This window comes from Bos taurus, chromosome 15 (assembly GCF_002263795.3).
Source record: "Bos taurus isolate L1 Dominette 01449 registration number 42190680 breed Hereford chromosome 15, ARS-UCD2.0, whole genome shotgun sequence".
Lineage (NCBI taxonomy): Eukaryota > Metazoa > Chordata > Mammalia > Artiodactyla > Bovidae > Bos > Bos taurus.
This window is the reverse complement of record NC_037342.1, coordinates 39,237,166-39,264,596: the sequence shown is the minus strand read 5'-3', so window position 1 is coordinate 39,264,596 and position 27,431 is coordinate 39,237,166. Positions and strand designations below refer to the sequence as shown.

General features: G+C 34.3%; 1 protein-coding gene across 6 annotated transcripts in view; it reads right to left on the bottom strand.

Annotated features, from left to right (window-relative positions):
• Positions 1 to 27,431, bottom strand: part of BTBD10 (BTB domain containing 10) — a 75,282-nt gene that overhangs the window by 21,107 nt on the left and 26,744 nt on the right. For 5 of the 6 annotated variants that reach the window (XM_024975080.2, XM_024975079.2, XM_024975078.2 and 2 more), the window contains 2 exons: positions 3,949 to 4,145; positions 1,619 to 1,904 (listed from right to left, as the gene is read on the bottom strand). In XM_024975080.2, coding sequence (XP_024830848.1) covers positions 1,619 to 1,904; positions 3,949 to 4,145 — 483 coding nt within the window. Of the gene's footprint in view, positions 1 to 1,618; positions 1,905 to 3,948; positions 4,146 to 23,846; positions 24,081 to 27,431 lie in introns of those variants that run through there. The other variant, NM_001075230.1, reaches the window with a different exon arrangement.

The window sequence follows — 27,431 nt, the reverse complement described above, 5'->3', positions numbered from 1 at the left end:
AGGCAATCTGCTAAATATGTCCTTCAAAACAAAAAGTTGAATGCCTAACTTCCAAGCAAATTTTTAAAGTGTGATTAAAAGAATCTGAACTTCTAAATTCAATGACAACATCATCCCTAAAGTCAATATAGCTGAACTAAGTTGCCTATTCAACAATTTCCCAATTTAAATAGTTCCCTCTTTTCTTGTAACACAGAACCTATAAAGAACAAAGCTTTCTTATTTCAAAGTTTCCAAAAGAATGCCAACTGCTTTTTACAGTTCCCATGAATATTAATTTTCATCCCCAAAAACATGCTTTCGTCAACTGACATGAAAAGAAGCCTTCACTGATTTGGAAAAAAAGAAGTGAGTCTTTCAGGAATCAAATGTCATGCAATTTTCTCAAATACTTGAACTTTTTACAAAAAAGGAAAGTTACTTTTCAGATCAATATGGATCACAAACACAAAAAAATCTTCTGGATTTATTTTTAAAAGAAAATGTAGCCTATCAGTTGAAAAATTTCAAATACCTACTTCTGCCTTTCAACTGTTTAAGTTTAGGTAAAAATATAAAATATGATCAGTGTTGAGTTATCCTCTTAAAAATCTCCCATGAACGATCTTTCCTTCAAGTTTTAGTTTGTTGTAATGTCTTAGAAATAAATAAACATGCTTTGATTTTTAAAAAAGAGTCCTTCCTATGCTTCTAATAATGCCTATAGAGTACATGTATTTTTTTCCTTACAGATGTAAAGTCTAGAGCTAATGTTAAAAGGAAATATTTGTCTACCCAAAATGTAAACAGTGTTACATGCTGGCATTTTTTTCTGGATTCTGAGACACTTACAAATCATACACACACACATACACAGGTACCCCGAACAGTTACTCATATGCAACCAAGCAAAAAATTCAAGTTTTCCTTTTTAACCTCATGCAAACTTCCATTTCATTTATGTGTTTCCTTCATTTTATATTAGAATGAATAGAAAAAAGGCACTAATTTTATAATTAATAGGTGTTTGATCCTACTTTTGAACACTTTGAAAAATCAATTCTATACTGAAGTTCCCATAACTGCAGCCCATATTGTCTCTACCAATTCTAGAATGTGGTTCCCTTAACTACAAATTTTATACTAATTTATTACTCCAGACCAGTACAGATTAAGAGACAATTATTTCTCCTTCATTCTACTGACTAATTGTTAACATTATTTCTTTAAAGTAAATACATCAAATTGATAACTCATGCTGACTTTCCAGCTAACCAAATGCTGATACCTGCTGTATCTGAAGATTTAATTTGGAAGCCGCAAGTGAAGGAAACATTATCACTGTTAAATTCATCTTGTCAAATACAATCTATGTTTTCAGATCTTTATGTATCCTGTCTTCATTTAAATACTGCATTTGCTATTTCTAGGTACAGCAAACATTATTCAAAATCAAATCAAGCTCAAGATCTGGCTCTACAATTTCAGCTGGATTAACTTAAACAAGTTATTTAAATTTCATAGCTCAACAGCAATACTGTATTCCACTAGACAATTACTATAAAACTTTAAATTAAAAAAAAAAGGCAATGGAAAAGTGCTTATTATTAATAATACAAAGAATCACAATAATACAAACCTGCCCAACATTGTATTTGGCTGTGCAGTAAAAATGGATGGGTCTACAACAAATCTAGTGTTATCCACTATAAGTGTCACTCGTTCTGATGTTCTTACATTCCGAGCTCCTTCTTTTGCATTTTCATACACAAATACCATTTCCCCAGACGTCTTACAGCTACTATCTGAACTTGATTGACTACTGTTTCTGCTGCTGTTCCCAGCACTGCTACTGGATCCATCTGGAGACGCTTTCTGGGGACGAGGACTGCTTGGACGAGAGGAACTGTGATCTTTTTCACGTTCTGAAATAAAGAGGTTAAACAAATTTATGCAAATTTTCTTTTAAAAAATACAAGAGATACATATCTTTTGAAAATAGTGATTTAGAAAAGTAGTTTTATATCATAGCAATTCTGCTTTTTTTATTTCAAATAACATTTTCACAAAACATCATCAACGTTCATTTATTTTCTAGAAATAAAACCTAAAACATTACATTGTTTTCTAAAACAATTAATTTTGTAGACTTTTTAAAAAAGATGTTTACCTAACCAATGTTGACCCAGACTAAGATTAAAATTAAACTGAATTATATTACTGCTCTACTTAAAAATATACAGAAACAAAAGGAGTACAATATTCTAAGTCAAATAAGCAAGCATTGAAAGTCAGTAAAAGATTAATAACAATTTTAACCGTCCTAAATACTGAAAGTATTAATACTATTCTGAAAACACAAAGTACAAACTTTGGACTCTTAACTACATTAATAAGGAAACCCCCAAACCAGCAATGTATCTCACAAAAGGAAGGTACCAAAGGAAGAAAATATTTTTACCACAGACACTAAGAAGTATTTATGTTTTCAAATGACTTTTAATGTTTTACCAAATTAGTTTAATAGCTGATGATATACTGCTTTCTTCTCACTCTCATTTTTGAAAAAAGCACTGCTAAAAATTTTATAGGATCATATTATTATTATCTACAATTTTAATATAAAGAAACACTGTTAAAATTCAGAAAATTTTCTTCAGCTGTTCCAACAGTTTACAAAAGAGAAATTAAAACTAAGATTTTGCGATGTTTCCTTTAGAGATTAGATTACTAAACTTTAAAGGTGACCTAAAAATGTACCTCCATCTCATCAGTTTCATCAGCTTTTGCCAAATTCCTTCATGACTCAGGCTACTCAGAACACTCTGTGCAGCTTCACTGGTTATATAATTAGGCTTGCTGCATCTCCAGAGGTACCCCACACCTCCCTTGTAGTGCCTATTTCTACAACGTTGGTAGCTCCCTAAAAGTAAAATTTGCTAAAGCAATAAAATAACTTATTATATTTCCTGTTCTCTTCCCAGATACTAAAATTTGCATATAATAAACTGTCAGCTCTTATTTATACTTTTGTTGGTTTTTAGCTTATTAGTATTATTCTGATTTTAAAGACCTACTTAGATACTGACAACCTCTCCACATAATAAGACTTAATATACATGATTTTTATTTATATGAGGTAATCAGAAACTGCCTCAAATAGTAAGTCAAAATATTTAATTTGCCACTTCTGAGGGAAAAATAAAAATCAGCAAGCTCACATTGTTTATGTACATCTACTTGAGAGTGGTGCTTTATAGCCACACAATGTATTTACCTGGAGGAATAGCATTCATTTATAGTAAAGAGTAGGAAGGAATAAAGATCTGAGCTGTCAAGGGGGAAAAAAAACCTACTTCCACCCTCCTTTTCCTTCTCTGTTTTTTAATTAAATTTAAAATATTGTCAAAAATCAAGGTAAATAACTCCATGATGGTTACTCTTTCATCTCCTTTTTTAGTATGATTAACAAGGATTCTTATCAATAATTTACTACAGATTATTTTAAATAAACCATTGCTATATATCTCACAAGATAAAAATTACTTGAAAAAAAATTTAAATCTACATATTACAGCTGTAAAGGCTGTTCAAATTATTTCTAAGACTGTCCCAAACTCTGAAAAAAAATTCACTTTAAAGTTTCATTTAATAAGTTTTTTTTTTTAACAGTAAGAATCAAGCTAAGTTAAAACAGAAGCAACTGAAAAGAAGTAAGATGTTAATTTTACTGTAAAGTATTAGGCATAATTCACTGTTATTACTACTTTAAAAAGGTAAATGCATTGGGAATTTCCTGGCAGTCCAGTGGTTAGGTCTCAGCGCTTTCAGTGCCAGGGCCCAGGTTTGATCCATGGTCAGGAAACTAAGATCCCACAGGTTGTGCAGCATAGCCAAATTAAAAAAAAGAGAAAAAAGGTAGATGCATGCTTTTGAAACCTGTTGGGAAGTTTAGTTGATTTTACATACCAATATGGTGCTGCCGTGTTGGAGAAGTAACATTTCTAATACAAGGAGTGAGCTGTGATTCTGTTCTTTCATGGGATGAGTCTCGTGATCTGTCACTTGACCTTCGTCTATCTCTTGATCTCTCATGTCCCCCACTAGCACCATGTAGACTCATTTTGGTGTGGTCGACAGCTCCTTTAGCAACACGTGAGGGAGTGCTGATAAATTAGAAAAGAAAATTAACCATAAAAGTAGAACATGAAATTGCAAACGCTTTCTGAAAAAACTCCCAATTAATATAAAACTACTAATATTCTGAAGTGCAACAGTCAAATGCTATTATACTTAACAATTCTGAAACCTAATTTATTTTAAACTTTCAGGTTTTATAAATTCTGGAACACTATGTCTTTAAAGATCACATACTCCAATTCAGTTTTTTTAAGGATGAGAAAAAAGCCCAGAAAGGTTAACTGACTGTTGAGTTAGCAGCATAGTAGAAGAGGTAGCAGTAGTAGTACTAGCAGTAGAGACCATCCAAATCTCTTAAATATAACTCAAGTGTTCTCCTGGTTTTTCTGATTTTAAGGGAAAAGGAAAGGGTGAGCATCAGCTTCTGGAACTCTTTTTTTTTTTTTTTTTTTTAAGCTTCTGGAACTCTTAAACACTGAGGTATGGGACAAAGTAATTGGTCTTGCTGCCAAATAAAATAAGAATACATGCTAGGGACTTCCCTGGTAGTCCAGTGGTTAAGACTCCCCCCAAGTCCAATGCATGGGGCATGGGACTAAGATTCTACATGCCATGAAACATTGTCCAAAAGTAATTAAAAAAAAAAAAAAAGAATACATGCTAACTCCAATCAATTCATTTTGATTGAACTCTCGAAAAATTTTGAAAAGCATTTTTCAAAAAAGCTAATAGCACTGACTTTACACTTTATTTAAAGACATTTAAACATCTTACATAGAACAAATTTGCCCATGGGAAGTGAATAACTGAGGATGATTAAGATATTCTAGTTGACAGCATTCATTCACACAATTATTTATTAAGTTATACGTACTATGTACACAATGCTACTACATGCCAGGATGGAAGCAGCTTCCTTAGAATGCTTATGATTTAAGTGCAGCAGTTATACATGAATTATTCTAGTTAAACAATGTAAACAATTCAAATGTTATCCCAAATTTAAAATATGAAATAATTAAATGTATCTCAAATAAAATTAATAAATGAATGACAGATAATAAATGCTCTAAGATCTCACAAGAAGAAGATGTTACTGTAAATCGCTGGTGAACCTGGCACAAACAAATAGCTAAGATTTTAATAATCAAGTACACTGCAAGTAAGAAAACTGATAGGAACAAAAATGAAAGAGCCTAACCTAAGGCAGGTGAAAATTTACCATCTTATTAGCAAACAACATAGTTCATCATTTAAAAATATTAAAGTGCTTTTCAAAAACAGGAAAAAGATAGGAATCAAAGGAACTTCATGGCTTCAGAGTCATAAAGACTTAAAATCAAATTGTCTTTTAATACTTAATTGCTCAACATGTTGAATGCTAACTTAACATTTTGGAACCTTAGTTTCCTCATCTGTAAACTGCAGATTCTATTGACTTTCTAAATTTAATATGAGGATTAAATGAAGAATAATCAATAAACTGACCAATAATGTGCCTGGCACAACAGAATCACCCACTAAATGTTACTTTATTTAGTTTTAACAGGTGATGACATTAAAGTTCAAAATTACAAGATTTTGCTCAGAGTCGCATGGAATTTTAGTAGATATGCTCGTAACACTGTAAGCTAATCCTTCCAATTTATTCCAGTAGCCTCTTCTATGATGTTACCCTATTGTCCTTCACCAAAACCACATTATTTAAAAATTTAATCTTGATGAGTCAGTTTTAAATCCAACAATGCTCAGGGATCATCTCCTCTGATTTATTAGCTGTAACACCGTTATTTTAGTGGTTTCTTTCATTATGAAGATCGTTATCATCTCACTGCTGCTAAGTCACTTCAGTCGTGTCCGACTCTGTGCGACCCCATAGACGGCAGCCCACCAGGCTCCCCCGTCCCTGGGATTCTGCAGGCAAGAACAATGGAGTGGGTTGCCATTTCCTTCTCCAATGCATGAAAGTGAAAAGTGAAAGTGAAGTTGCTCAGTCATGTCCGACTCTTTGTGACCCCATGGACTGCAGCCCACCAGGCTCCTCCATCCATGGGATTTTCCAGGCAAGAGTACTGGAGTGGGGTGCCATTGCCTTCTCCATATCATCTCACTATAACAGACTAAAAAGACAATAAATAAGGCTGACTCTGTATCTACCCTAAGAGTGACTTCTAAGGAAATAAAGGCAACTGACCAGTTTTTATCAGTCATCTGTCTCTCAAAAATCTACAGAAAGAAAAAAAGAACAAAACAACCCTCTATTCCCACCTTCCTTCCAGTGAAAAAGATCAGAGTAGGATCACATCATTGGAACATAATTTTTTTCTTTAAATAGAACAAATCAAAAGATCATACTTTTAAGCTAAAAACCTTACAATAGGAACAATGGAATTTCTGACTCATCTCCTAAAGTAGGAAAAAGAAAGGAATCCACAATAATAGAATAAGCATTTATACTGGAAAAAACCCTCAAATTATTCTAGCTAAGTTTTAAATGTACTAATAAACACATTTTCTAAATATGAATCTAATTGATAACAGATAAGATACAAGCACAATTACAACTAAGGCAAATGAAGGATAAATGTTCAGTAAGGGCCGAACCAACTGATTTACTGAAAAAGGATTTCAACTAGACATCTTTATAGCTGAAAGATTAAATACCACTAAGTATTTTGCTTAAATACTGGCTTCATTTCTAAACTGTTTAGACATTAAACAAATGCAAAAGGTGTCATAATATATTCCTGTTCTTTTTTTTCATTCTCAAATGGAATGCACTCTGAATGAGACCTTCAAAATCAGATGTCATGGAAGACTAATTATGTCCTACTCTATTTAATTAAATAATTTTAGATCAGGAAAGCACTCTAAGGGCAAACATAATTAACAAGTGCAAATGAAAATGAGGACAAGCAAGTTCATAGAGGATAACTCTGTTTCATGTTGCATCTAAGAGTTTGGGACACATGAATTGAGAACAGGAAAGGAGATGAAAAGTGTATCAGCCCCAACACCTGCTTCTAGCCAAGACAGAGAAACAAGGACTAAATTTACCTTCCTGTCTGAAACTACCCAAAAGCAAAATATATGAAACAATGACAAGACACAGGACATTTGGAAAAGAGAGTAATCCCTGGAAGATGAAAAAACAAATCAGATAAGGCTAACCATGGGCTTCTTTGGTGGCTCAGTGGTAAAGAATCTGCCTGCCAATGCAGAAGACATGGGTTCAATCCCTGGGTTGGGAAGGTCCACTGGAGAAGGAAATGGCAACTCACTCCAGTATTCTAGCCTGGGAAATCCCACGGACAGAGGCGTCTGGAGGGCTACAGTCTATCGGGTGGCAAAGAGTCGGACACGACTTAGCGACTGAACAACAACAACAACAAAGGCCAACCACTGCCCCAAATGACTACCTTGAGAAGAGTTCTCGAGTAAAACCCAGAGAGGCAAAACCCAGGCAGAAGCTGATGGACTCTGAGTTAAGGATGAGGAGCTGAGAGGTTGGGGACAATAGGTGGCAGAGTCCTAAGGAAAGAGTATACCAGAGAGGGAAGAGCAGCACAGAGAAAACCTCAGCAATCTGCAGTCTAGCGCCAATCAACAAACACATGAGGAAACCTCATTAATGAAGCTGGAGAAACAACTGACTCAGAGAGCTAGAGAAAACACTGCCCAGGACTCGTGTAGAGCCAGGAAAAGGGCCTGTCTCTCTCTCCCCACAGTGAGGCTGAAGAACCTCATAAAAGGGCACTAGAGGGGGAATCTAAAGGGTCTTGGCTATGAAGTGGGAAATAATTAAACCTAAACTGAGTACTGTCCTAGTCACATCCAACGAATGCTAATAGCAAGATGTAAAAGAATCAAATCGTTTCCAAGTAAGTAAACTAAATCCTAAAACAAAGCTCAGGAAAATTTATAGGAGTATAAAAATATCCATCAGCCAAACAAGGTAAATTCACAATATACGGTTAAAAATTACCAGGCAAGCAAAAAGGCAGGAAAAAACCTCAACTAAAACCAACCCCAAATATCTTAAAATAAGAAAACTTTAAAATTAGATACACATCTTAAAATTAGAAACAAAAACATTAAGAGTCATTATAACCATATTCCTTCAAAAAGTTATGTAGAAATATAGAATATTAAAAAGATACAAATCAGACTTCTAGAGACAAAAATGTTATCTGAGATGAAAAATACATTCATCTGGAATTAATGGAAGATTATACATTACAGAAGATTCATGAATTTGAAGACTGCAGTAGGAAATACCCAAATGAATACACTATTCATTATAGAAGGATAAATTAAGCATAAGTGAGCTATGGGTCAACTTTAAGAGCCCTAATATAGGTATAAATGGAGTCCATAAAGGAAGAAAGGTGAGGAAAAGAAAAACATTTGAAGAAATGTCTTGAATGTAATTAAAACCACAAACCCACAGATGCAACATGTACAACAAATCCCAAACACATTTTAATAAAAAATAAAACCCAAAATGATAACTGCTGGCAACCTAAGATTGTTATATCCTGTAAAAATATCTCTCAAAAATAAAAGGGAAATGCATTTTTAGACAAACACGCAGAAAAAGATGAATGAATTAATCATGAACAAATCTGCACTTTAAGAAAATTTAAAGAACAAATTTAAAGAAAAAAATAACACCAGGTGAAAATATGGAAGTGTTAATCGTTCCATCATGTCCAACTCTTTGCAACCCCATGGACGGCAGCCAATGGACGGACAGGCTTCTCTGCTCATGGGATTCTCCAGGCAAGAATACTGGAGTGGGTTGCTGTGCCCTCCTCCAGGGGATCTTCCCAACCCAGGGATTGAACCTCCAGGGGATCTTCCCAACCCAGGGATTGCTAGCAGATTCTTTACCATCTGAGCATACACAAAGGAATTAAGAATACTGGAAATAGCACAAAGTTTGGGAGGAGAGAAACAGAAGTACAATATTATAAGGCTCTCATATGACACGAGAATTATTTAATATAATGAAGGTAAATAGTGATAAACTAAAGATGCATATTAAAAGCTTTAAAGCAACCACTGAAGTACAGAAACAAAGAATTATAGTCAATAAGCCAATAAAGGAGATAAAATGAAATCATAAAAAAAGACACAATCCAAAAGACGGCAAAAGGTGAGGGGAGGATAGGGAAACAGGAACAAATGGGACAAACAGAAAATAAACAGCAAGATGACAGACTTAACCTTAACCACATCTATAATCACATTAAACGGTCTAAGCCATAAAAGGTAGAGATTATCACACTGGATATAAAAACCAGACCCAACAAACAGTATGCCCCATCTACAAGAAGCACACTTTAAATATAAAGGTACAAAGAGGTTCAATATAAAAGGATAAGGAAAGACAAATTATGCTAACACTAGTTAAAAGAAAACAAGAGTGGTATAGTAATATCAAACCAAGTAGACCTCAATACAAAGAATATTACCAAGGCAGTTTATAAGAATAAAGGGGTAAATTCACTGGGGTCTCCTGCACTGCAGGCAGATTCCTTACCAGCTGAGCCACCAGGGAAGCCCCTAAGAGCACTTAACAATCCCCAAAGTTCTTCTGCCTTGTAACAGAGCTTCGAAACACATGAAGCAAAAAAGGACTAAAATTACAAGGAGAACTCCACAATTATTGTCATGGATTTCAACATCCCTCTTAGAATATTTAATAGAAAAAGCAGACAGAAAATCAGTAAAGAGGAGTAAGATTTGAACACCACTATCAACTGGCTTAACCTAACTGACATTTATTGAACATTTCATCCAACAAGAGCAGAAAACTCATTCTTTTGATATGCACATAGAACATTTATCAAGACAGAACATATTCTGGGCAATAAAACAAGTCTTAATATATTTCAAAAAAATTCATACAAAATGTGTTCTCTGATTACAAGTGAATTAAAATTTAGTAACAGAAAGATACCTGGAAAATTCCCAAATATTGGCAATTATATAACATCTTTATAAACAACCCATGGAGCAAAAAAGAAATCAGAAAGGAAAAGAGAAAATTTTGAAGGGAAAAAGCCCAGTGAATCAAAATTTGTGGAATGGCATGATATTATAGCAGTAGTTAGAAAGCAAATTATATCTTTAAATGCCTATAATAGAAAAGAAGAAAGGTCTAAGAAAAATTACCTCAGTTTCTACCTTAAGGAACTAGACAGGGATTTCCCTGGTGGTCCAGTGGTTGAGAATTCACCTTGCAGTGCAGGGGACACAGGTTTGATCCCTGGTCAGGGAACTAAGATCCCACATGCTGCGGAGCAACTAGGCCCTCGAGCCACAATTAGAAAGGCAACCTGCTGCAACTACCGAGCCTACAAGCCGCAGCCAGACAAGCCATAGCTAAGACCCAGACCCAAGGCAGCTGAATAAATAGTTTTTTTAAAAAAGAAACTACACAAAGAACAAAATAAACCTAAAGAAAGTAGAAAAAATTATTAAAGAACAGAGTGGAAATCAAAATAATAGAAAAAGAATTGGGAAAAAAAATCAATGAAAACAAAGGCTAGTTCTTTGAAAAGGTCAATAAAATTGATAAAATATCTAGCCAAACTGGGCTTCCTTGGTGGCTCAGAGGGTAAAGAATCTGTCTGCAATACAGGAAACCTGGGTTCGATCCCTGAGGCAGGAAGATTCCCTGGAGTAGGGAATGGCTACCTACTCCAGTATTCTTGCCTGGAGAATTCCATGGACAGAGAAGCTGGTGGGCTACAGTTCATAGGGTTGCACTCCAGAAGAAACAGATGGAATGAACAATTCAATGTCTATTAGAGAATTTGAATTTGTAGTTAAGAACTTTCCTTCTAAGAAAACTCCAGGCTGAAATGGCTTCATTGATAATTCTACCAAGCATTTAAGATAGAAATAATAGCAATCTTACACAAAATCCCCTAGAAACTAAAGAAAAGATAGTATTTCTTAACTCATCTTATGAGGCCAGCATTACCCAGATACCAAAACCAGAGAAAGATATTACAGATAATATCTGTAAGATAAAACTACAAACCTACAACCTTCAGAACATAGATTCAAATATGTTCAACAAAATTTTAGTAATTTGAATACAATATACAAAACTGTCAATACATCATGATCTATAGATTTTTGTATCAAAAATGCAAGATTGGTTAAATATTCAAACATCAATCAATATAATTCACCATATTAACACATTAATGAAAAACTTGTATCTCAATATGCAAAGAAAATACATTTAACAAAATCCAAAATCCATTCCTGATTTAAAAAAACAAACGGTGGGAATGCAAACTAGTATAGCCACTATGGAGAACAGTGTGGAGATTCCTTAAAAAACTGGAAATAGAACTGCCTTATGATCCAGCAATCCCACTGCTGGGCATACACACTGAGGAAACCAGAAGGGAAAGAGACACGTGTACCCCAATGTTCATCGCAGCACTGTTTATAATAGCCAGGACATGGAAGCAACCTAGATGCCCATCAGCAGATGAATGGATAAGAAAGCTGTGGTACATATACACAATGGAGTATTACTCAGCCATTAAAAAGAATACATTTGAATCAGTTCTAATGAGATGGATGAAACTGGAACCTATTATACAGAGTGAAGTAAGCCAGAAAGAAAAACACCAATACAGTATACTAACGCATATATATGGAATTTAGAAAGATGGTAACAATAACCCTGTGTACGAGACTGCAAAAGAGACACCGATGTATAGATCAGTCTTATGGACTCTGTGGGAGAGGGAGAGGGTGGGGAGATTTGGGAGAATAGCATTGAAACATGTATAATATCATGTATGAAACGAGTCGGCAGTCCAGGTTCGATGCACGGTACTGGATGCTTGGGGCTGGTGCACTGGGACGACCCAGAGGGAGGGTAGGGGAGGGAGGAGGGTTCAGGATGGGGAACGCGGGTATACCTGTGGCGGATTCATTTCGATATTTGGCAAAACTAATACAATATTGTAAAGTTTAAAAATAAAATAAAATTTAAAACCTGTTTTAAAAAACAAACAAACAAACAACAAAAACCCTCAATAAAATAGGAATACAATGGAATTTCATCAGCTGGATAAAAGATATTCATGGAAAACCTACAACCAGCATTATACTTAGTGGTCAAAGACCAAATGCTCTCCACCTAAGACCAGGAACAAGACCAGGATGTCCACTTGTACCATTTCTCTTCACCCGCGTACTCAAGAGTCTAGCCAGAGCAATATGGCAAGAAAAAGATATAGAAGGCGTCCAGATTATAAAAAGAAGCAAAACTGTCCTAATCTACAGAGAAGATAATCATCTTTTATAGACTCTAGTACAAAAAAGTTACTAGAACTAAAGAGTGAGTTTACTATGGTCACAGAAGATCAATATTCAAAAGTAAACAATATTCCTATATACTAGCAACAACAATCAGAAATCTAAATTTTAAAAACAATATCATTTAAAAAAGCAAAACCTAAAATGACCTAAATGTTTATGAACAGGTGACTGGATAAACAATTTGTGGTATACCATACAACGGAATACTACTTAACAACAGTAAGTATGAACTACTGATGCAAGTTATAACATGGATCAAGTACAAAATTATTAAGCTCAGTGAAAGAAGAGAAATACCATTCCTTCCCCAAATATGACACATTTGTATCAAATTCTAGGCAATACAAACTAATGTCTTGTGTCAGAAAACAGATTGGTGGTTTGTCCAGGCATGGAGTGTGGGAGTTCGAAGAAGAAGGAGGAAAAAAAAGCTTACAAGGAAATTTGCATGTGAATGATTTGTTCACTACCCTGATTGTGATGAGGTTTCATAAGTGCATACATACATCAAAACTTACCAAACTATACACCAAAACTGGCCTCTTGTCCAAACACAGCCCAATTAAGACTACTCTTCCAGGAAACTGCTACTTAATCATTTCAATTACACACAAGTAAAAAAAAGTCATGCCTTTCTTCTCCTATTAAATTATAAATTATCTTTCACTAAACTACATAGATTCTTGCATCCCCCTCTTAAAATGGTTCATGTTCTCATGAAACCAGAAGTTTTTCTACTATCAGACTAAAAAACAACTACCATCTCCAACTGATCACCACTTGAAAATCTCACAGATCAAATTTATTATCCAATAATGTTAATACAGAACTCAAATAAGAATCCTTAACCATGAATCCTCTAAGATCACAATTTTTATTAACTAAGAAATAATGCTTCCAGCCGAGAGCCCATGCTCCACAATGAGTGACGGCAATGAGAAGACCATGCACAACTAGACACTAACCCCTCATCACAACTAGAGATGGCCTACGTGCAGCAACGAAGACCCAGTGCGTCCATAAGAATAAATAAAATTTTTAAAAAAAAGAATGATTCCAGCACCTCTAGATATGTAAACAAACCCATCTTAAATACAAACCCTAATATTTTTTTGCAAAAAAAAAGTTTCATTTTTAAAATTTACAACTTTATGAGCTTCTGACTTCATCTTATACCAACCTTCACTTAACATCAAAATCAATAGGCAGTAAGTCTCTCCAAAGTTTTTAAATCTTACTAAAATAGTCACCCTCGGAAGCAAGTATCTATTTATATCAAGCTTTGGAAAATTAATTTCATATGAATTTCCACATGTGACTTTGCCACCTAATTTGTTAAAAAATTCTCTCTATATATAAAACTCCAATGATAGGCAGGTTCCTAACAAAGAGAAATTTTAGGGTCTCTATCATTTTGTACAGTGAAATGGTGGATTCCTACAGGGGTTGGAGGTAATAAAACTAAAGTAATATATAGAGAGAAATTTTTAAATACAACAATATTGCAAAGTTTATAACAAAACCCATGCCACTCTCAGAATGGATAATGTGTGGCACATACATACAATGGAATACTACTCAAAAATTTAAAAAAAAAAAATGAACTCTGACACGTTCAACAAAGTGGTACATATCTCAAAGGCATTATGCTGAATGAAAAAACCCAAACCCCAGAGTTTACATACTATCTGATTTCATTTACATATTATTCTCAAAATAGCAAAATTACAGTGATGGGAAACAAATCAGAGGTTGCCAGAAGTTAGGGAAGGGGAAAGGGTAAGACTCTAAAGGGGCAGCATGAAAGTTTCTTCATGGTGATACAAAAGTTCTGCATCCTGATTGTGGTGGTAGTTACACAAATCTGTATGTGATAAAAACATCACACAGAATATATACCAGAAAAAGAGTACATATAAAAACCGATGTCTGTAGTCAGTTACAGAATTGTATCAATGTCATTTTCCTAGTTTGATACACTTAAGTGAGATGTTATCATAGAGGAAAGCTGGATGAAGAGTACCCAGGAACTCACAGTACAATTTTTTTAACTTCTTATAAAATAAAAATTTTTCACAATAAGTTTAATAAACATAAACAAAAAGGCAAAACACAATGTAGAGACAGAAAAAAAAAAACCTATAATCAATAAACTCAGTGCTATTAACAAACGTATCCATAAAACAAGGACAGGAATTATTTAATTAAGAGAATAAAAAAGAGTTCTTAGCTATTTTTGAAAGTTAGAAGAAGGCCGAAAGAAAAAACTGGTAATAAAAGAAATAAAAAATGAAAGTGAAAGGATGAGACTAGAGGAAGGCACTCAATATTCAAATAATATATGTTCCACACAGAACAGACAAAAGAGGGGGGTTATCAAAGAAATAATACATGAAAAATTTCCAAAAATAAATATTATCAGCACTGCTGCTAGAAAATTATTGCAACAAATACACAAAACTAAAATATCTACAAAGTGAATGGTACTCACTTATGTATGAACCCCTTATGTAGTACACACATGGGATATACAACCTTACATGATATCACTGGAATTATCTTTAATTATCTTTAAATACTTCCAGCAACACCATATCCTGGTGCATCTTATTAATGTTTGCTGAATTTAGCTGAAATTTCAGGATATATAACATCTAAGCATTTCCCATGTCAACTGTTTTTTCCTTGTCAAATACTTCCATGTGTATGTATTTGTGTCTGTAGAGATACAGATACGAAGCTTTACAGTTTATGAGATGTTTTAAACATCTTTTAAAAATGCATCATTTTTCTTAAAAACAAGATAAGCATCTTTGTAAATTTCATATTAGATGTTCCCATCCATTTTTTAATTAGTTTGTCCATATTAAAGAAGCAATATTATTTTGAGGGAAAAAAAGGTGTTTCTATTACTATGTTCTATATTATGTTTTAGATTTATTAACTAAACCATTTAAATGATCTTATATTAATATATTTTAAGCAATCAATTTGCATATGATTTTTACAAGCATTTTTAATGTTAGGTGAAGAGTTTGCAAAGCCAAATTCAACCCATTATCTCATTTTATAAATAAAGTTTTATTAGAACACAACCATGTACATTAATTTACATATTGCTTATGGCTGCTCTCATTCCATAATGGCAAAACTGAGTGATTTTGACAGTCTCTGTAGCCTACATGGCCAAAAACATTCACTATCCAGCCTTTTGCAGAAAACTCTTTGCTGATCCTCACATTAAGTGTCAGCAACTGTGATGACATAAGAAATGCAATTAAACTTTTAAACCTATTTTCAACAAGTTTAATGCAAATTTCTCTCCCTTCTTTTCCCTTTTTTTTCCGTTTGCCTTTTCTATAAGCTTTTTGTTCTTCTTAATTTATGGTCAGTTTCCCAAGAAACAAAAACTAATCACTGAAAAGGCAGTTCTCAACTGAAGAAGGCGTTATGCTCTAAAAGGCTATCTGTTAGTATGTTGTTTGATGCATACTGTCCATAAATATTTTAAACCATACTTAAGTCCCAGATTCTCCCCTCCTCCCCTGCCGCCAAAAGACAAGAAATACAGCTCAAGAATAGTTTTAATACTAGTCTTTCTCTTCTTAAAATCTCACTGTCAGACACGTCAGCAACTCTAGTGAGACAGAAGCAGCAGCAATAGCAAGGGAGCCTTATATACTGTTGTATGACCACTCTAAGAGTATGTTTTCTTTGAAGTGAAATGAAGACCTAGATCCTAAGAATTCTGACAGAAAAGGAACTCTTTTTTTTTCCGTATGAAAAGATATTTATTGATATTTCAAGCCAATTTTATAGCTTGAAAAGTTCCAGATACTCATTTCCCCCACCCCCCAGCTTTTTCTAGATTCTATAGATCCCTCTGTCCAGAATGTATTAACTGATTTTTTTTAAAGCACTGTCACTGGAAAAGGAACTCTCACTGGTCAAACATTTAACACTTTACTATCAAGGTGACTGTCAGCTTTCCTAACTGACAAAAATTATTTTCATGCAGACAGTGACAGAGGTTTCTTTTGACTTTAAAATAAAGGTTTCTTTTGACAGAGGTTTCTCAGATTTTGAACTTTTTTTAATAAAGGAAGATGTTGCTAGGAAAGAACCTCTCCAAAATGATGAGTCTCTGAAAAGAAGTTATCTAATTGTTATATTGCTAATTTTTTTACTTCTAAAAAATAATCATGGTTTTAATTCATCAATAAAGCATTAGGTACTTGCAACATACAATAATTATACCCCATAATAACTAAAATTATTCTTACTCTCTCCTCTAGCAATGCTTTTAAGTTTTATCATGCAGTCATTCTACCAAATATTCACTGAATATCTGTTATATGCTACTTATTATTCTAGCCATGGTGGATATAAATCAAAGTCTCTGCCCTTAAAATTTAAACATTTAAGTGTACAAAAACACAGAACATATATAATAAATATATTAAATATCATATGCTGGTAAATGCTATGAGGAAAAATAAAGCAGAGTTAACAGGACAGAGTCGTCATTTTCAGGTGAGAGGTTCTAGTTCACACAGTGGCCAAAGCAGGACTCTCAGAGGAGAAGATGTCTGAGCAAAGACGAAGTAAAACATAAAACTATGAGACTGAGGGAAGGGTAGATGAAAAAGATCCTGTGCCAAAAGCACTCCTTGGCTTTTTAAAGGCATTCAAGAAGGCTAGGACAGTTGGAGCACAGATAGCAAGAAGGACAGTGTTAAAAGATGAGCTCAGAGATAAGACTAGGACCAGATTATGAAAGACCTTCAAAGAATGTTCAAAGCTTTTTTGTTTTTGATCTGAGTGAAATAGGTACCAATAAAATTTGAATTACATGATCTAACTTTTGTTAGATGAAGCAGACAGTGAAAGAAAGAAGGTAACAGTAGGGTCAGTGGCCATTCTGGAGGCTACCACAAACAATCTAGGCGACAGCCAAAGTGACTTGGACCAGGGCTGTAGCAGTGTACATGGCAAACACTGGACTAGACTATGTATTCTAAAGAACACGACTTTGGAATTTGATAGATTAAAAGTAAGAGGTGAGACAGAGGAATCAAGGATAACTCTGATTTTGGCCTGAAAAACTGAAACATTTCAGATTTTGAGTTATCATTCTCCCACATTAGAATAACAGTGGGAGGATTAGGTGTGAAAAGTATAAATGCTTTTTACACACATTAACACTGAAATGTTTATTAGACATCCAAGTGGATGTCTAATACATCCAAATATGGAGTTAGATACACAAGTCTAAAGTACAGGGAAAAGTCCAGGTTAGAGATAAAAATTGGGGAATTAAAAACCATTATATACTTTGTATTCTCAAGCCCTACCATAGAAAATTATAAAATATTTCTGAAAAATTGATAATCACTATGATCACAGATCACACACAGATCATGATCACAGACTTGTCATGCAAACAGGCTTGCATAACTCTATGAAGCTATAAGCCATGCCATGCAGGGCCACCCAAGAGGGACAGGTCATACTGAAGGGTTCTGACAAAATACGGTCCACTGGAGGAGGGAATGGCAAACCACTTCAGTATTCTTGCCGTGAGAACCCCATGAACAGTATGAAAAAGCAAAAGACATGACACCAGAAGATGAGCCCCCCAGGTTGGAAGGTATCCAATATGCTACTGGGGAAGAGCAGAGGGCAATTACTAACAGCTCCAGAAAGATTGAAGAGGCTGGGCCAAAGTGGAAACGACACTCAGCTGTGGATACGTCTGGTGGTGAAAGTCTGGCCTTGGAGTAAAAATGAAGTAGGGCAAAGGCTAACAAGAGTTTTGTCAAGAGAACATGCTGGTCATAGCAAACATTCTTTTCCAACAACACAAGAGATGACTCTACACATGGACATCACCAGATGATCAATACTGAAATCAGATGGATTATATTCTTTGCAGCTGAAGATGGAGAAGCCCAATACAGTCAACAAAAACAAGACCTGGAGCTGACTGGTTCAGATCATGAGTTCCTTTTTGAAAAATTCAGGCTTAAATTGGAAAAAGTAGCAAAAACCACTAGGCTATTGAGGTATGACCTAAATCAAATCCCTATGATTATACAGTGGAGGTGAAGAAACAATAGATTCAAGGGATTAGATCTGGTAGACAGAGTGCCTGAAAAACTATGGAAGGAGGTTCCCAATATTGTACAGGAGGCAGTGACCAAAACCATCCCAAAGATAAAGAAATGCAACAAGGCAAAGTGGCTGTTTGAGGCGCCTTTACAAATAGATGAGAAAAGAAGAGAAGCAAAACGTAAAGGAGAAAGGAAAAGATATACTCAACTGAATGCAGAGTTCTAGAGAATAGCAAGGAGAGATAAGAAGGCCTTCTTAAATGAACAATGCAAAGAAATAGAAGAAAACAATAGAAAGGAAAAGACTAGAGATCTCTTCAAGAAAACTGGAGATATCAAGGGGACATTTCATGCAAGAATGGGCACGGTAAAGGACAGAAACAGCAAGGACCAAGCAGAAGAGATAAAGAAGAGATGGCAAGAATACACAGAAGAACTGTACAAAAAAAGGTCTTAATGACCCACACAACCATGATGGTGTGGTCACTCACCTAGAGCCAGACATCCTGGAGTGTGAAGTCAAAGCTAGTTGAGGTGATGGAATTCCAACTAAGCTATTTAAAATCCTAAAAGATGATGCTGTTAAAGTGCTGCATTCAATATGCCAGTAAATTTGGAAAACTCAGCAGTGGCCACAGAAATGGAAATGGTCAGTTTTCATTCCAATCCCAAAGAAGGGTTATGCCCAAAAATGTTCAAACTATTATACAACTGTGCTCATTTCACATGCAAGTAAGGATAATGCTCAAAATCCTTCAAGGCAGGCTTCAGTAGTATGTTAACCAAGAACTTCTAGATGTACAAGCTGAATTCAGAAAATGCACAGGTACCAGAGATCAAATTACCAACATTCGTTAGACTGTAGAGAAAGCAAGGGAATTCCAGAAAAAAAAAAGTCTGCTTTATTGACTATGCTAAAGCCTTTGACTGTTGTGGATCACAACAAACTGGAAAATTCTTCAAGAGATGGGAATACCAGACCACCTTACCCATCTCCTGAGAAGCCTGTATGCAAGTCAAGAAGCAACAGTTAAAACTGGATATGGAACTGAACTGGTTCAAAATTGGGAAAGGAGTACAACAAGGCTGTGTATTGTCACCCAATTTATTTAACTTCTATGCAGAGTACATCATTTGAAATGCCGGGCTGGATGAACCACAAGCTGGAGTCAAGACTGCAGGGAGAAATATCAACAACCTCAGATACGCAGATGATACCACTCTAATGACTGAAAATGAAGAGGAACTAAAGAGCCTCTTGATGAGGGTAAAAGAGGAGAGTGAAAAGCTGGCTTGAAACTCAACATTCAAAATACTAACATCATAGCATCTGGTCCCATCACTTCATGGCAAATAAAAGGGGACACAGGTCAGATCTCTGATTGTGGAACTAAGATCCTGCATGTCTTTCAGTTGCAGAAAAGAGGAGGGGAAGAGTTCCTTTTTTAAGACCTTGGGAGCATCTTTTTCTACTAAAAAGTAAAACCAATAGAAAAAATATATGAAGTACAAATACAATACTTAGTTTTAGAAATATTTATCATATGACCATGAATATTTTAACAAAGCTTACTTTCACAAACCAAGATTCTAGAGAGAAATCAAAGCAATCCCACACTCACTCATTTTCAAATGGCCTTTTTTGGGGGGATGGGGGCTGTACAGCATGTGAGATCTTAGTTCCTTGACCAGGGATCAAACTCGCACCCCCTGCACTAGAAGCATGGAGTCTTAACCACTGGATCACCAGGGAAGTCCCCCAAATGGCCTTTTGAAAACACAAACTAACTTGTTCCATTAAATTCCCTCCTCCTATGCTTCATACTAAAATTTTAAGTATTAAAAGAATTAAAATTTAAAATCTGAACTACACTGCAATTAGATTGATAAAATTAAAGACTAAAACCAAATGCTCAATGAAGGGCAAACCATTAACCCTCTGGTTGAGAACCATTGTCTTTATTCTATATTCTAGGACCAAATAACAACAACAATGCTAACATTTGAGCATTTAGAATATGTCAGGCACAACAGTGAGCACTTTACACATATTTTCATTTAATCCACAAAACCATCCTCTTTTCACAGTTGAGAAAATGACGGTTTAGAGGCTAAATAACTTACCTAAAGTCATGTAGCTAAGCAAGTGGCAGGTCTGAGATGTGACCTAAGAAGCACAACTTTAGGGTTCATGCTTTTAACCTTAACCAAGTCTGACTCAAACGTGAGTATAGTTTCTTTTCCAAATGACAGTTCTTCACATATTTGAAGACAACTTCACATATTGAAGACACAACTCTTATTGTGAGATTCCTTAACATCTATCACAGTTGCCCCCAAGACCTCTGAATTTTCAGTTTCCTAAGCTGATAAGGCATCCAATTTACTCACATCCTTCCTTCTGAATTTACACAGAACTAAAGACAATACTTTGGTGTAATGAAGTGGCTCTAACCTTCTTTCCCATTCATTACGATGGTTTCTAAGGGGGGTGGTGGTAGGGGAAAAGATGGGATGATGGCAGCCATACTGTACTTTTGTTTTATATCAAGTTTATTGCCAACAACTACCCCTCAAGTCTTTTCCAAATGTGATGCTATAAAGTCCTGCTAACAATATATATTTGCTTTTCAGTTCTTACTTAGATTCTTCAAAAGTTCATTTTAATTTAGTTCAACAAATCAGATTTGGAAATCACTTTGGATCATTAGCTTTTTATTTACTATCCTTTCTTCACTGTTACCTATAAATTTAAGAATTTTCCTTCTCCATAAGCAATAAGACAAACCAATGAACACAGCCACCTTCTAAGATCAATAACCTCTGAACATTGACCTTCAAAATGAAAACTGTGTTGATTAACACAATCCACTAATGGTTAACTCATTTTTCTTCACCCAAGGGGAGATATATATATAAAGACTTCACCAAAAACTAAGTTATAATGAAGTTGAAGTACAAATACATTTTGCTACTAAACTACCAACTGCATCAGAGAAAAATTAAAGTTGTTTTGACAATCTATTTTTAGCAAACCCATTCTGGATAATTTTTAACCTGTTCTTTCCTTCAAGTTAGTCATAAACTATCTTCTGTTTTTTACTCTAAAATCTACTATCTTTTTCAAAATCAGGCCTAGGATCTCCCATCTTTTAGTACTTCTTGTATTCTCCTGAAACTCTTTAAAGACTACAAATAATATCAATAATTTTAAGATTTTACAGTCAGGTTCTTTTTTAACTATAAGATGTTCCAAAAGACAATTCATTGAACCAGATGCATTACCTATCTCTATATTAATGGTGGTTTCATTCTTTACTAGAAATGTCTTTGCTATTATTATTGATGATGGTGGTAGTTTGCTCTTCCTTTCTGCCAAAGAAGCTCCTAAATAAGAGTTGATGGATTTTTTCTTGTCTCATTCCCATTCACTATTATTACACTTTCATTGATAACCTTTTGCAAGTGTAACATAAGAAACTCTTTTGGCTGGCCATAGCATTTTTAAAAAGTCTCAGCTCATCTGAGCTCTCGTTTCCTTGATGTTTAAAAAATATTTTCTATACTTTATTATGGCAATCTTATTTGCTCTGTTTTAAAAAATGTGCATATCTTTAAAGAATTCATTGTATAATCACATTAAGGATCTTTTTCCTTCTGAAAAGTATCAAAATTGTATTTTTACTGAACTCCTTAAGATATTCTTCTTTTTTAGAGAAATTTACGCTGTGAAATCAAACTGATCTTTTATCAAGAACCAGAAAAACTCAAATTCAATAAATTACAAAACATGTATACAGAAAACACTATGTAATTCTTAAGAATTATGCTATAGAAGACTACCCCGTGACACAGGGAATGTTCCTGATTAAGTTTGCTTTTCATTAAAAAAAAAAAAAGGGGAGGGGGGTTATATAACAGTACATGTAGTAATATCCCTAAATCATTTTTAAGTGTATACATGTGAATTTACATTTTTATATATACACAGGAAAAAAAGGTTATATACAAAAATATTTAAAGTTTTTCTTTTGATAACATTTGTATTTTATTCTATGTGCTTTTCTTTATCTATCAAATTTATGTAATAAATATGTATTACTCTTATAATAACACAGGCATTATCTTTTTAAAAATCAGCCAAACTAGAGAAAAAAATATTCTATAAAGTGTATGACAAAAAACTCTAACATGAGACTTCTGCCTTTATAACTTTATACTTAAGCAAGCTTAGAAAAACATTTCTGGACACCAAACCAGAGAGGAAAAAAAAAAAAAGGCCGAAACAAGGTACCTCCAGTTAGTCTAACTAAACAAACAAGTTGTAACAATCGTTCACACTTTCAGAAATTAAATGGGGAAAGTCACAAGAAGGTCCTCACATTTCAAGTAAAAGAATGTTACAAACTACTTAATAACATTTAAAATAATTTTAAAATGTTGTATATCCCCCCAAATCCCTACAAAATGAAGACTCAGTAGGATAGGGATAATGAAGACAAAAGGAAAAATACCATTAATCAAATTATTTTAAATTGTGCCAAAATTTCCTAATAAAGTAAGCAATGTCACCTGTAAAGACTTAAAATCTTATAGGAAGAATAATTGTCTTTATTTAGGAATGTTTTTCTCATTGAAAATCAAATTGCATTATTCTGAAAACTTATCTGATTTACTCTTTCAATGGCAGTATCTAGATCATCTACTCAGAGTCCGTGTTCTAAAAGACTAGAGAAAAAAGTCATCTTCACCAGTTAAAACTTTATCATTCAAATACATTCAGTTCTGTAAAATATATATAAAATGGATCAACTAATCCTTAATTCACCCAAAAGTAAAACTACATTCATCTTCTTCTTTAGGAAATTATTTCAATTATTTCATTTATCTTGAATTTCATTTTCAAATATATAAAAAATATTATTTTAAAATTAGCTTTTCCTTAAATAAAATTTTGTATGACATTCATAAGAAACAAGATCAAACATAATGCATTCTCAAGTTAAATGATGATTCTACTAAGACTTTAAATGAAATAGGAAACAAAGCCTCAAATCCATGAAAATAATAAAAACACACACTATTTTAAATAACGTGCCATTAAACTGACAATCAAGACATATGATCTTTAACATTCAAAAACATAAATGATCATAATGAAACAAAAGCCAAACATATCTCTCTCCACCTCTCTCATATTTATAAGTCTATAGAATTATAACCCAGCATATTATCATGTAATAAATGAATACACACCTTACTTTAGTATATGCCAAGGCAGACACACAAAAACAAGAAAAAAATTTTGAAATCAGAGTATAAAGGGACTCTGCTTTTTCAAACAATGCAGCACTGAAAGCCAGGTCAGCATCCTTGGGCATTACTAGGAAACTTTAGCACATCTGATATTTCCATCATCTTCAGAATTCCTCTGAACAATGAAAAAATTTCCCAGTCCCCTACCTCACCTATCTACAGACTTCCTTTAGCTTTCCTCCCTCTACTGTGTAATAATGCTATTGCAGTTATTTTGGCCTTAAATATTCAGAGATACAACCCCCGCTTTGTATTAATTCAGTTCATTTTCTCACAGACACTGACTCAGCCGTGGGTTGTGCAGCACTGACGTTTCTAACCAAACAGCATCGTGTGAGCTGTGATCATCCCATTTCTCCCATCTCTGTGCAGTGATTGGATATTGTAATTGATAGACAGGATGAAGAAAACTCAGGAGATGAGGGTTAGTGATATGTAGATATGTTGCCAAATACCATCTGTAAAGCTAATTCTAGCTCTGCCAGCTTGCCAGGTTTTAAAAAACTAGGATGCAGCTAACTTTCTTTTTTCCTTTCAATATTTTATTGTGTACCTTTTCTGGGCAATAAAGCTTCTCTTTGAAACCAGAGAGAAAATATTATCTGTACTTAAAGGACTCACTAAAAGAACTACTCTTTAAAGCAACCCAACTTTTCCATTTCTAAACTGCTGCTAGGACTAAAGAGCAACTTAAAAAGGAAACTGGAAAGCTCAGTCTTCATGCAGAAGAAAGGAGCATGCGTACTTCTATGTGGGAATGAACCCTTGCGGCAAAGTCTGATATTGAATGTATGATGCATTTATCTTTAGTAACCTGAGCAGACTGCAGATCTGAGTTTTAAATAGCTGTATTCGACCCAATTCAAATATGCAAGAGCTTTTAGCATGTTGTCACTCTAGGGCATTTTAACATTAGTTATATAGAAAAGGTGCTCTTTCTTTTTCCTTTTTAAATAGCAAAAACTCTTCTAATTTATAATTTAAAGAAAGGTGTCACAATTCAGGCCAAATAAACTTCAACTGAAATAATCTTTAACTTCTCAGCAAGCTACCAAACTCCTCAATATAAGTAATAACTATACAACTACTAGTCAGAAAGAAAAGTTGAGTAATTTTTCAACTAATTTATTTGTATGCACCTGCAGAGGAATCATAGGGACCCTGAATTTCATCCATGTCCAGATCAGCTTCCCTGTCTTGTCTTTTATATCAGTGTTATACCTATGAAATCTACATTCAAAGAAACTTCACAAAAGAAAAGTATTATGTAGTTAGTTAGTTCAGTCGCTCAGTCGTGTCCGACTCTTTGCGACCCCATGAATCGCAGCACACCAGGCCTCCCTGTCCATCACCAACTCCTGGAGTTCACTCAGACTCACGTCCATGGAGTCAGTGATGCCATCCAGCCATCTCATCCTCTGTCGTCCCCTTCTCCTCCTGCCCCCAATCTCTCCCAGCATAAGAGTCTTTTCCAATGAGTCAACTCTTTGTATGAGGTGGCCAAAGTACAGGAGTATTGTTAGGTATTATTAATTGTATTAGGTAAAAGAGAAATCATAATTCGATATTCACCAAACCCTCAAACCTCCAACATAAGCATATGAATATAGTAATTACTATTGCTACTTCTATAATTCAAGAAATGTATTTTTATCCTTGCCAGTTAGGAAAAGAAGAGGAAAAAAAAAAAATCAAAGGAAAAGGATTTCAGAAAGCAGGCTATTCCAATATGTGAAAAGATAACTTTTTAGAAAAACTGCAAAAACTGAATCAATAAATATGCTTATTTCTTTATTGTTAAAGTCTAAGTGTTTTTAGTTCCAAAATTCACATACTGATACGATATTTGTAGGTGAGGTAATTAGCTCATGAGGGAAGAGCACTCATGAATGGGACTAATACCTTTACAAAAGAGATCCCAGAAAGATCCCTAGTCCCTTCTACACCATGTGAGAACACAGGGGGAAAAAAAAAGTCTGTCTGAAGCAGAGGCAAGCCCTTACCAGACACCAAATGTGCCAGCGTTTTGATTTTGGACGTCCTAGCCTCCAGAACTATGTGAAACAAATTTCTGCTGTTTATAATATAGCCACCCAGTTTATGGTATTCTGTTACAGCAGCCCTAACACACTGAGCCATTTAGTTTTTGTAGATTTAAATCCCCAATTCTGTTTGAGGTGGCAATGTGAGCACTTATATTTCTCAGTCTCCATGATCTAGAGATGACCATATGACATAGTTCTAGCCAATAATTTATAAGCAGATGCCTGCTAGAAATTTTTGAGAAATTTAATTTCCTGATATAAATGAAACCTCTTTCCCATTATCCCTGTCTCCATTCCTCCTTGTCTGGAGGCTGGACATGATGGCTGGAACTGTATAGTAAGCCATTTTGTGATCATGAGGAAACAACAAGAGAAAAATCAAAGATCTTTGACCTTAATATCCTTAAGGATACTAGGTCACTAAGTCTACATCAGGTGATGCCTCCCTGTGGACTTTTGTGTACAAAAAAAAAACACCCTAACTTAAGCCAGTGTTTACTCTGGCTTTTACTCAAATATCCCTAAATAAAATACACAAGATTCAAAAAAAAAAGGATGCAAAAATATGTAGGACAGATGAAACAAAATTAGCCATGAAATGATAACTTGAAGCTGGGGAATGAGTACATAGGGGTTCATTATAACTGTTTTCTCTTATATGTATTTTAAATGCACCAAAATAAGTTACTGAAAATTTTTAAAAATAAAAAGAATAAGCAGCTTGTTCATAAATTCCAGCTTTGTAATCTACAAGTTGGGTAGTCTTAGACAAGTTTGTTAACCTCATTTTTTCTATCTGTTAATTGGAGACAATAATACTATTCATAGAGTTCAACCTTCAGATTTAGTCAAGGTAATTTCCAGAAGGTCCTTGGCAGGAATGCCCTCTATGTATCCAATTATCCAAGGGTTAGTTCAAGTCTCATTTTTACCTGCTCAGGTTGGTACTGATTTCTTCTCTGAACTCTTATTTTACTACAACTTATTACCACAATTTATTGCCCTCTTGTCCTCTAATTGTTCCATAACTGGATATTAAAGTCTTCCATGATGGTACTGTGATAAACTGCTGAATCTTTCCAGAACTGAGCACAGGTTCTCAACAATACTTGTACTATTAGTTTTTAATACTGCTTAATGAATTTACAATTAATTTTTAAAAACTACCACTTTAAAAAAGTCAAACTGAATTATTTTTTAAAGCATCCTAAGTTATATGTTTATAAGTACATAGGAACAAAAGCTCCCAAAAAGTAAACTGTTTTCCCATGGGCAGATTTTCCATGAATGAAGTTAAAATAAGATCAAGGATTTCCTCATCTTTCCATTAAAAAAAAATCAATAAATTTGTATTCACGTAAGCAACCAATATTATTGCAATCATATTTAAGAGCACTAGAAAGGTACTGATGTTATAGAAATCAGGAAGAGCTATATCTGTTACTGAAGTTAAATAACAGTAATTTTAAAACTACTGTTT